Source organism: Poecilia reticulata, linkage group LG19, assembly GCF_000633615.1.
Source record: "Poecilia reticulata strain Guanapo linkage group LG19, Guppy_female_1.0+MT, whole genome shotgun sequence".
NCBI lineage: Eukaryota > Metazoa > Chordata > Actinopteri > Cyprinodontiformes > Poeciliidae > Poecilia > Poecilia reticulata.
In genome coordinates, this window is record NC_024349.1 from 17,494,088 (window position 1) to 17,506,423 (window position 12,336).

The 12,336-nt window shown below is 40.4% G+C and overlaps 1 protein-coding gene across 1 annotated transcript in view; it reads left to right on the forward strand.

Moving 5' to 3' along the window:
- Window positions 1-8,515: 8,515 nt before the first annotated feature.
- Window positions 8,516-12,336, forward strand: part of tbx21 (T-box transcription factor 21) — a 26,236-nt gene continuing 22,415 nt past the window's right edge. Inside the window, exon 1 of the mRNA XM_008437413.2 lies at window positions 8,516-9,422. Within this exon, the coding sequence (XP_008435635.1) occupies window positions 8,875-9,422 (548 nt within the window). The 5' untranslated portion in view covers window positions 8,516-8,874. The remainder of the gene's footprint in view (window positions 9,423-12,336) is intronic.

The window sequence follows — 12,336 nt, forward strand, 5'->3', positions numbered from 1 at the left end:
GCAAACGGAGGTCCAAGAAATACTAACAAGATGTGCCAAATGAAGTGGGTGTTGAGTGAATCTGTTCCAAAACAAATAATTCAAATGGGTGAATAGGGTCCACAGCATGTAATCAGGTTCTGTAGAGGTTCGCTAATGACCTACTAATTTAGATCAAGTCATTTTAACTAAGGAATTATCTAAAAATATCCAGAATATGCCACCCCTCCCGCAGGCCGGAACGGGACACCACCGATTTAGTCAAAGTGTAAATATTTTTCTTATGAGACTGACATACTAATTCAGAACAACATAACTGGCAAGCTGATGCCCCTTCTTGTGAGTCACAAAGATCTTTTCAGACACAATCATCACGAGATGCATTTATAACACAAAGATCGCTGATGTCAAACACTAATCCGGCTGCCATACTTCAAATTATATGGACTGTTGAAAACCATTGAGAAGTCCGTCAGTGACGCTACAGCTAAGACGCAACTTCATACGTTTACAGATGACCTTTGGTGTCTTCACAGGGGTCGGTTGAAGTTGAGAGGTTAAGCGCAGAGTGCCAACTTTCCCATTACTCACACATAGCACAACACCCTCCTCCTCCCTCATCTCCAACCAGCACTTGGTAGATGTGGTAAGTGTGTGAAGAAGTCACACCGCGACATGTGTCAATGGAGATGTCCGTGTTCTCCACCGGGGACGTGACGTCACCTCGGAGGTTTTCCTCAAAAGGTCACCTAGGAGAACAAAGCTCCACATGCTTAAGTGGATTTCTAGCAGGATTACAGGCTGCCCAGGCTGTTTCTGTCACCCAGCCTCGATCTGCACTGGGTGATGAGGTGTATCGCCGCAGTTTGCCTGTTTGACCTGTTAATCGTGATTTCCAACCAGAACTAATCGTGTGCTGACAAAAACTCAGAGAGAATAAAGAAAGACAGAAATATGTAAATTAATACCTGGCATCGATAATCAAGAGGGGCTGAGACTGAACTGACCTGAAAAAACATGTTTATGCTTTAAAGGACACCTTTTCAATATATATTTAGACTTCTAATAATGGCCGAAAATTGAAATGAGTAAAAAAAAAAWTTAAAAAAAGCTCTCTGGGAGAAGATGGTGAAATCATCACTCACTGAAACTTCCCCATGTACCTCCAATCCCATTGTGACATCTTTGTTTGTCTCTTGCTTTCAAAACAAAATGATAGGTTTCTCTCATCTGAAAATAAGGTTTTTGAAAACTGAGCAACAGTTTTGTTGTCTGGCCAGTTAAATGGTTTCACGCCAGGAATGCGACCGTTGCAGCACCTGTCCTGGATCAGAAGGTGTAGTAATCCTTGAAGCAGCTGATGGTCCACATCTCATGAAGCTTTATAAATGGACCTTGTTTCACTATCCTCTTGAGGCAGCAAACATCCCTGCTGCTAGTGCACTTTTTTTCAACCAGTTTTTTTTTCAGTCAGTTTTTTTTCTTACACTCAACTTTCCAGAAATACAGGTCACCTAACCTACTTCTGAAAGATGCAAACAGCCATTTCCCCACTTATCTGTCGCAAAAGATAATATTTCTGTGTTAAAAATGTTTTTGTTGATTTAATGTAACATTAAGATTTCTGACTTAAAATTTAAATTTACATTAACTTTTAACTATATTCTTCAAAGTTAATATATTCCACAACTTAAGATATATTGTACATATCTTAAGTCATATTGTATATTTTATATTGTAAATACATGACAATATTGGAAATATATTTAGTGAAACTACTACTATAAGCAAATACAATCAGAATTTTAGCTAAAATGAGAAATTACAGTCAAGACCGAAATCTGTACTGAAGGATTTGTAAAAGTGTTCACAGAAGTAGATGATTTTCCATAAAAAAAAAAAAATAAATAAAAAAGATTTGCACCATCAATCTCCTTTGCTTCCTGCCGTCGTCTTTGTCTTTTCCACCAGTAGTAACGTTGGGTTGTTGATCACATGAGAAAAATTTTTCTATTGAAGTTTTGCGAAGTACACTAATTTCAATTCTCATAAAAAGTCACCTTATTCTAGTGCAAAAGTTTTTTCTTTAATCAAAATATGCAAGTTGTTATTTTAATTAGTGTGTTCTCTTTAGTTGGTGCAATTAAAACTGTTGCAAAATGTTCAGTAAATACATTGTTTTACTAATTTTAACTACTGAATGTCTAACAGACCCAATAATTCAGCAACTGATACAGACATTTCAGATCAACAATAAGCACCCGTCAACATCACTGCTTGAAGCTCGTTTTGCTGGATTGTCATTTGAGCCCGGAGAGTACAGCTGCTGTCTTGGTGTTCCCCTGGATGACTGAGGATGTCTGGCAGGACAGAAACCCACCCAGCATTGATTACTGGTTAATTTTAGGGCAAGGAAGTGGCAGCTTGTTTGTTTCTGGGTTGCTGAGGAATACATTTGCACTTCATCAAGAGTTCATCAGCTATTGGGTGCAAATTCCACCGAGCTCTAAGTGTTATCTTTTTTCCAACTTCACTCTGTGTCGAGAACTCACAAGATCTTTCCATTTACTCCTTCCCCACTTATTTCCACCACCCTCTGCTTTCGCAGTCTCTGTGGGCGGTGCCTCCCTGAGCCCCCTTTTGCACCCTTTCACAGATTTGAATAAACATATGCTATGCTAATTATGAGCCTGCCTCAAACAGGAAGATGTTTTTCAGGCTGTGTCTGAGTCTTGGATCCAACCAAAACAATCTGTTTACAATCCACATGGTGACTGTCAAGGGGTCTCCCCCTCAAACCTGCATCTAATGCCTCTTTAACGACCCCCTGTCCAGACCAAACAACCGGACTGAGATCCACTTTTTAAGGTGGTGAGATTTGGTTCTGGTGTGAATACAGAGATACGGCAAACTAACTACAGGAAATATATGTTGCTTTGGACTTCACAAGCCACCGCTGCAGGGCACTATGGTAAAAATGAGCCCTGCAGTCTTGCTAAAGCTACTACTGCATGCACTGAAATCATACCTGATGTGCCATTTTCTGTTTAGCAATGCTGCTGCCAGCATGTTGTGGGTAGCCCTTACCCACAACATGAGATGCCCTACCCAGAGCTTCTCGTCTCATTCAGCTCGGAGCACACATGTTATGGCACCGTTCCAAAATTAATATCACATTGCAAAACCTGTGTTGTTCTCGACATTAAAAATGGCGCTGCAATTGCAATAACATCACAAAATGTTCACAACATGTATGCAGCAAGCAGGACGTCCATGTTTGTTTTCTTTTCAGGTGTGTGACTTGTCCTGTTTCCATCGTTTCTGTCCAATGGGAGCAATGATCTTCACCTGCTTTGCTTTTATAAATTATAATCCACTTGCAAATAAGCACAATGAACTAAAGAAAAAGTCAAGTCCACTTAAGGTCTGGATGAAAAAAGTGAACCAAAAGATTCTCTAGTGTGTATGCACCCTAAAACTTGTTGTAATGGACTGTAATTATTAATCACTGTGTTGGTTGCGACTAACCTTAGGTGGACAGTCATCTCAGTTGTGCCACTCTTTCCATTTCCAATTGATGAACTGAACAGAACTATAACTATATTGTTTCTAACTCCACCCTACTTTGACTTTCTCCACAAATCTCTGACCTGTATGTTCTTTGGTCTTCATGATGCTGTTTGTACTAGTACTAGTCTTGAGTAATTATATGATTGCTGCCATTCAGGACGCAGCCTAAGGGTTTTCTTGAGGCTGATGTATCGTCGCCTAAATGTTACTGTCATCAAAGCACTAAAGTAATCTTTGCCAAAACATTCCCTCTTGTGAGAAATCTGCTGTGCATGTCTCTATGTGATGACAACATCCCAGTTTTCATTATTTCTGGCTGCAGCAAGCGCCAAACTGGTGCTCCAGTGAAATGAACGCCACTGCTTGACTGGTAGACGGGTTTTGATTTGTCGCTCTGTGACAGGTCCACCATGCCCACCCACCTCGCTGCGTTGTCGGGAACAGATATTTAAGGCTGAGGGGTTAGGCACTCAGAAGTCAGTTGACTTAAAACAGAGACCTTGACCAAGACAATAACACAGTAACTCAACTCTTAATATTATTGTGCTGTTAGGGTTGATTGCTTGTGAAAATTTTATTAAAACGAGTTTGACGGCAATGACAAATATCTATGCTGTTAACATAGTGAACATTGTGGTCATGTTTGCCTCCTCGGGTTTCCGATGGGGGTCAGAAGGTCTTCCCAGTGCAGATTCAGCAGGAACATGTAGTAAACTAGGTGGTGTCAACTTGAAAATTTACCCTTTACCTAATTTCAGGGTTAAATGACTTCAATGTCTTTCAAGGACGTCTGGGATAGATAACGTTGAGGTTCACGCTCATCTGAAGAGGCAAGAGGTATGAGGTGTGAGGGACACTGCTGGAAAAGCCTAAGGGGATAAAAAGACAGGCGGGACAGACGGACAGATGGACGCATCCCTTAGCCAGACATTCACCTGTTTGTACCTAATTAGAGCTGTCCGTTTTTAATCACTAGTGCATTTTGTGTAAGATGCAACATTATCCTGTTTGTTAGTATGCTGGGAAATAATCTGATTAAAAACAATTATTATGTGGAAGTATAGAAGCTTTTAACCGCTTAGTTTGCAGCACGTCAAAAATAATGACATTTCTATGCTGGTAATCACAACACAATTAAGTCTAAATAGACCAACAAGTGTTTATTATTGATATACCATATTGACCAGTATATTATTAATGACCATTTTATTAAAAGCTGTGTTATGCCCAGCTAGTTTCTTGGTTCCAAAGTCTGGTGGACATTTTTCTCCTGGTATGGTCTCATCTTTTACAATATGCTTCTCTGAAAACGATTCTCTGAGTGTAGTAGGAATCTGCTTTCCATTTTGTCGCTTTTGAGATAAAAAAAAAAATAAGTTCAGTTATTGTGGCCAGTTTTCCAGTTGTTCTCTAAGGTTACTGATGGGGAAACTAAAATAGAGAGATGGTTGTTCTAACGACAAAGAATCCTGAAGAATCGTCGCCACCGACGGGACATGTGACCATCGGGAAAGCAAGTGGTTTCAAAATAAAAGTCCAGTTCAATTCTAGAAGATCCACAGGTCAGAATAAGCAGGTTTACAAAACAGAAACAGAAATCAAGTCCACTCAAATGACCAGGACTGTTTAAGCACATCGGCTAAAGTGTTGCAAAGACCCAAAGTAAAAACTTTTAAAGTTCCTCAGAATTGTCCAAGGTCACTTCAACCAAATGTTTCAGAATATAATATGATGGCATTGCAAAAGTATTCACACCCAATGTTACAACCATAAACTTCAATACATCCCATTAGGATTAGGAAAGAACTTTACGACCTTGAACTGCAAATACATTTGTTTTCTACTTTGATCACACCTCAAAGCAGGTGTTTGCAACTGATTTTATTTAATGGGTGTCAGGGTAAAGGGGGATAAATGCATACATGTGTCCTTTTCCATCCCCTTCATCAGCATGTTCTACTCTGTGTTGGTCTTTCACATAAAATGCCAATAAAATACAATGAGGTTTGAGGTTCAGCAGGCATGGAGACTTTTGTGGAAGCTAATGTTTTCATGTTAAATTTCAGAGTGTTGCAACATCCCCTCAATTTCAATGGAGCCACACTCAAGAGGTCGTGTTAATGAAGACATTAGGACATGTGATGATAACCGTGTATATAGCCTGTCGAAGCTGCTCTGAAGCCAACAACACTAACTTTTACTGCATTCTGTTGCATCTCATAACCCTTTCTGTGAGTGTTCAGTTTCCAGCACTGAGGATGGGCGAGAAAGTATTTATAACTCCTGCTCACCGACTCACTGTGCCTCCGTGCTACACTCATTACAAAACAGCCCACAGCTGCAGCTTTTTTGCTTCAGAAGATAATGACCAACATTCTCAAGATTAAAAGACACCAAAACACCAGTCAGAAGCAGCTGACCTGCTCCTGACACAAAATGAAAGCTGATTTCAGCTGAACGAGGTGACTGCCTGAGGCCTCGAACCGGAAGCGGGGAGAGCGGAGCAGAGGAAGTGGCGACTCCAGCCCCAGGAGTGGGGGGCTGGGGGTGGGTGGTGGACACGCCTGGCTGGCCGTGGCAGCGACCGTGTCGCTCACACCGTGGCCCCCTCGCCACCCGTGTCAACTCTGATGACTTCAGCGGGCGCCCTTGTGAGCTCACCTTGCTAGGAGAGACGCAGGAAGTGGGATCAGAGCCGTGACAGTGTCGAGGGGGTTTGAGTGTGTCATACCTGCTCCGGAGGTGAGAGGGGGGTTTGCCCATGATTGTGTGTGCAGTCCGACACATGCAGCTGCTAATACCCCAGGGTTATCTGTTTCATCTGTGTTTATGAAGCAGATCCTCTGTCCAAGCTGAGCTGCAGTCAACTCAGAACAAAGTCTAGAACAGCACAGCTTATTACTGCACCAAGAGCCAAACCACTTTCTGTTTCGGCCAGATCACACAGTCATGGTCAAAAAAAAAAAAAAGAGTACACACCCTCTGTCAGTCGTAAATGGTCTGGGTTTCACCAGGCTCTAAAACTGTTTAAAGTTGACCTCAAGAGTAAAAACAACAGATTCTCAGCCGGTGAGCAAAGATCAAGCCCCAGAATATAAAAGACGCTCTTTACCTTTGTTGACACGACGGAGCAAGTGCATCTGATTTAATCAGGACATCTATTCAAACAGTGAAACTCACAATATGCTGCCTTTGCTCACAGAGTGAGCTTAATGCTTTTCAGTAGAAGGAACCATGAAGTGCTGTGAAATTTCCTGGCAGACATCTGCACTGACTGTTCAAACTTCACATTAGACTTGAGGCAACTCTGCCCTCAGACTAGATGTCCACAAAAAAATGACAAACTTTGCTGTCATTTGAAAAGAAGATTTTGGAAATGGGAGCAAAAGTCCAGTTTCTTTGCTTCTCAAGCCCAAACATTTCTCAGGTGTGGCTTCAAGAAGTGCAACACTTGCAGAAGACGACCTGGATTCCTTTGTGGCTTCTGAAGGTCTGATTCCAGCTGCTGTTCAAACTTTGTTCTCCCCAAAACTGAATGTGTTCTGCTTCACAGTCCTCTCGGCGATACGATTGCCCCTGTTGCTTGGGTACCTTTTACCTTCCACTAAATTTTCCATTGTTATGAATGGATACAGCTACACTGATGGAAAATATCAGTCAATAAACATTCTCAGTATTGTGAAGGCCAAATGATGGCAAGAGCTGGATTTTCATTTACTGTAAAAAAAAAAACAACAAATAAATAATTAAAATGAACACAAATAAAAATTTAAATAAATTGCTTTGTTAGTTTCACTTTTTAAACTGAATTGATAAAATAACTCAATTTTTTAGTGGTATAGTTCACCGAGTTGTGTCTGTATGTGATTATTTGCAGTTGAGAAAAAAATTTTAAAAAATGTCTAATGACAAAAACGTTAATTTGTCCAGAAATGAAAATTATTATGAAAAACTGTCAGAAATGTTTGAAAATGACCATACCCAGGCTTCATCGTGGATTTTCTGATTCTGCTATTTACTGTAATATTTCAAAAAGATTCAACTGTTAAAAGTTTTCCATGAGGTCTTGACAAATCCTTCAGAAATGTCAGGTTCTTCTAAATACATCAACGATTTTAATTATACTGTTTGTAATATTAATAATTTGTTTTAAAATAGTTTTTTTTTTTTTTTGCAAGAAAAGAACTAAAGCAATAAATAGAGAAGAAGGTCCTTTCGGAAACATTTTAGATGTTTTGTTTTTTTTAACTCAGTTTTCTTATTTTCCAGTGAAATCCATAATTTCTTGCGCAAATTTCCAGAACAATATAACCGATGTCATTATCAATGGTTTAGTAATAATAATAGTAATGAAGCAATAAAAGAGCTTTTTTTTTCTCTTCAGGTGCATCGGAAGTCAAATGGAAAGCGAAAACCAAATTTTCTGATTCAGTGATGATTCAACCTGTCGACTAGTTTATGGAGAGGAAAAACTAAGAAGGAGAGAAACACGGCCACAAAAAAGACAAAAAGGTAACTGAAAGAGAGTGGGCGATTATTGTTCGTATAACCCAGGCATTCAGTCAGATTACAATAAATCCCAGTTTTCAACGAATTAACACTAGAGAGAGGATGGCTGCAGTCAAAAAGGACGACGATTATAAAGTGCATTATTAAAACGCGCAGATGTCTCGGTGGAGCGCACGAACTGAGTTGGAGATAAGTTCAGAATACAAAATGCATTTAATCGAATTGCGCCAAGTGGGTGCCAAAAAAATATATGCCTTTTAAATCCCTGCTGTGTTTATATTAATTAGAAACAGTTTCCTGAGGTGCTCGAGTCCATCACAGTGTGTGTGTGTGTGTGTGTGTGTGTGCCAGTGAGTGTGTATGTATTATAATGAAGAGGAGGGGTGGCTCTTTCATATCTGGAGCCTATCGCGTCCTCTCTGCGCGCTCCTGACACTCCTCCAAAACATGACCACTTAATATATGTATGTCACAGGTTAAAAAGTGGAGCATGTGTTTGAGTCACTGTTGGAGTCAAATAAAAGACACTCACCCGCTCCTGTAGTAGTAAAAAGAAAAAAAACTAAAAAAAACAAAAAAGCTAAAGTTTGGTGTGAACGGAGCGTGTGAGAGATGTTTTCACCTCTGAGCGGCGGACAAGTTTAAATGTGCCGCATGTCAGAGCGCTTTCTCTCCTAGGTGAGGATAAAACAGTCCAGACTCTGCTGCTTTTGTTGTTATTTTTCTTCTTTCTTTCTTTTTTTTTTCCTCTTCCTTTTTACTGGCAGTCTGAGTTAAGCTTATGACTTTTGACACACTCCGGGAGCGACGCTGCAAATGGGCGGCATAGGTGGCAGCCTCTACCTCAGCATGTTGAATGGGACTGAAGCGCAAACTCTCGGAAAGAGCGTCGACATCAGCAGCCACCTCCACCGCGGCGGCAAGGATCTAGCCGAGTTTAAGATGGGCATCCAGGACGCCCGCTTCTACTATTCGGACTCGGTTCAGGGCGGCCAGGACCCTCTCAGCCTGCCCTACCACACGGAGCAGACAGTGGGGGGTTACGGGGCGCAGCCCGGTAGGTTTTACGCGCAGACCCTGAGCGGCTGCCCCTACGGCGGCGTGCGCTCTCCGCAGAGGAGCGGCGCCGGGCAGGGATACGTCCCCGCGGCGGGAGAGGGTTTCCCCACTGGAGGTAAAGACCCGGTGTACTCCCCCTCTGCGGAGAACTACCCGGCGGGCTTCCAGCATGGCTACCAGCGGCCTCTCTACCCTTTACCTGGGCTGCAGGTGTGCGGGAAGACCCAGGTTCTGCTAAATAACTACCCGCTGTGGGCCAAGTTTCACAAGTTCCAGACCGAGATGATAATCACCAAGCAGGGCAGGTAGGTCTCACAGTCACTGCGCACTTATGAACGTTTATGCAAAGAAACATGTGGAGGAAATTACACATTTTGCACTTTACGACTTCATGTTGGAGGTTTTCTCTGTTCAGAGCCGTGCAGACGGTAATACCATCACTGGTCAGGTGTTAGAACTGTTGCAAACTTTTTGTATTTTTTATTTATTGTTTTTTAAGTGTTACTTTTTGAGATTGATCGCTTATAATTAACAAAGATTTCCAGTTTTGACCTGTGCCAAATTCAGGCCAGACATAAACCAACTTTCACAGTTTAGCTAACTCTAGGAGCATCAGTGCAAGTTAACTACTTTTTCTTAGCCACTGAACATTTTTGAGGTTTTATTTTTAAGGGTGAAAAAAAAGCTTTTTTTGGGCAAAGAGAAAATAATTTAAATTAGCTTTATAATTGCTCTGTTACTTCCTCTCTAGAAGTTAAGCCATCTGTAAAAAGAAAAAAAGAAAAGAAAAATCAAACATTGCTGCTCAGTCATCGATGAGCACATCTGAGACAGAAGAAAAGCCTAATAATAATGAAACCGCCACTACTGCGGTGAGTTAAAATGTTAAAGCTGATGCCAAAGTTGTGATAAACACTGGAAAAAAAAAAAGATGAAATGTTTTAGTTGCAGGGCAAGGGAGAAAGAAAAACAGAGAGAGAGAGAGAGAGAGACGCTGGCGGGCTTCTCTGCAGGTCACCGAGCATTAAGATGCAACCACGTCGATGGGGATTAATTCTCTAATACGCGACACTTGTGTTTGGCAGAAGGTTTCAGGCCAAAGGTTTCTCATGGCTCAGATCTGTGCACAAAAAAAAATAGAAAAAACAAATCCATGTCACCATAACAGCACAGTGATATTCTCGGCACATCTGCAGAGGCCTCTTTTGTTTTTTTTTTGTTTTTTTTTTTATGTAAATTTCATCCAAAGGATAAAAAAAACCTTTTATTTAAACAAAACAAAGAGCAATTAAGGTGTTTCAGCTCTTCTTGCAGAATAGTCCCCTTTGACCTTCATTGCTTGTGTCTTTGCTTTCTGGTTGAGTGCAAAAAAGAGCTGTAGAAGTGGAGCACAGTTCAGGCTCCTCTTTGAAGTCAACAAAAGCTTCTTTTAAATGTACGAGTGCCATCTGCAATACCTCAACAAAGAAATCAATACTACACTGGTTGAAATCACCTCTCACTCTTACACCTGAACTCCATGTTTCCAAGGGTTGTGACGTCTCAGTTGTTTCTGATCAGCGGGATGTCAGATGAAGGAATCTTTGAAAGCAGTTTTTTTTTTTAAAGCATCACGATTGAAAAAGGGGATGGAAGATGCACTTGCAGACACAGTCAAAAGTAATGCGACAGTAAACCGATTTAATGGTTAATCTCAAGAATTCCAGTGTCCCACATTTGGGTTGAACAACATTTCCTGAAGTGTTTTCGTCTCCTCCCACTGTCCATTGGCTCAGGTAGTTGTTAAAATATCTCACTTGAAAATGGTTCACATGCACAGCAGACGTCAAAACTCTGTATTCTTTCTGCTTGTTAGAGAAGAAAAAAATGCAAAAAAATACTCTATTGAAAAATTCCTATTTTTAAATGTATTTGAGGCGTATTCAGATTTTGATTATACATTGCCAGTGAAGCAACAAAAAAAACTTTTGTAGTTGTTCTAAAACGTGCAAGTAATGAAAAATAACTAACTGTTGTGCTGATAAGAAAAAAATATTTTAATCAGGTTTTTTTTTCTGTTAAAATTCAAATGCAGTATATCGATGCTACTCAAGCTGGACATTGCAGCAGCTTGAGAGAAAATATTGTTGGGAGAAAATATTGTTGGGTTTTTTTTTTTTAGATTTTCAAGCATATTTGCAGACAACCCTTGATTACCATGTATGCTCCTGAAAACAAAATCTCAGTTTCTACTAAGTTTGTAAAGTTATTTTCCTCGACCATTTGACCAAAGGAACGACTGGGACAAACTACCACTTAGAGATGCATCGTTAGCATGAGGGGTAATGAGAGAAGTAGGATTTAGGCATTTTTATCATTTTTTTATGTTAATCAGCATAAAAACAGGAAGTATATTATTTTATTTTCTGACATATTATTAAATCATTTAAGCATCACTGACATAGCACCCCATCTCTTTGCTTAAAAAGCATTTCCACAAGAAATAAAATTCAAAAACCGCTGAGTTTGATGCATTCAGATCGCCACCTACTTATTAGCCTATCATATTTTCACATATTTTATAAATGCAATGAGACTAAATCGAGGTTTGTTTGAGGATCTTTGTGCACATAAAGTCACTCAATCTTTTTGTTGGGAAACTGTCAACACATTATACTGTCAACTCATAAGATATTTAAAAAGTCGATTTATTTTTCATTTGGCTACGTTTGATGCTCTGCTTCTCCTCTTCCTTAACAGAACATTAAAAAGCTGCAGGATTGAGAACTGTTTGTGTGTGTTTACATGTTAAGAATCAGTGTGAGTTGATGATGCATCAGCCCCTGGATGGAGAGCCCCATGCCTCAGTGCGATATTAAAAACTCTACCTGAAACATGTGCCAGGGGAGGCGGGTGGAAGGGTGTTGGGGTATGGAAATAGGGTTTGGCAATTTTGTTATAATTTTGGTGATTCCTTTTATTGCATCAATGCATATTTTGTGCGTGCGTGCAAAGATTCAGGTGAAGATGTGGCTTTTCTTTCCTGTTGTTTCTTGTTATTTTTACCCAGGTGTGTGTGCGTGTACGTGTGTGTGCGTGCGCGTTCGCGTGTGTGTGGGTGTGTGTGTGTGTCATTTGACAATAACTCCCCTTGACAGCTTCCTCTCCAGAAACACTCTCTGTGGTCAGAAGATTTTAGTCCACCAGGTCATGTAATTAAAGTGCATTTTTATTTTGAAA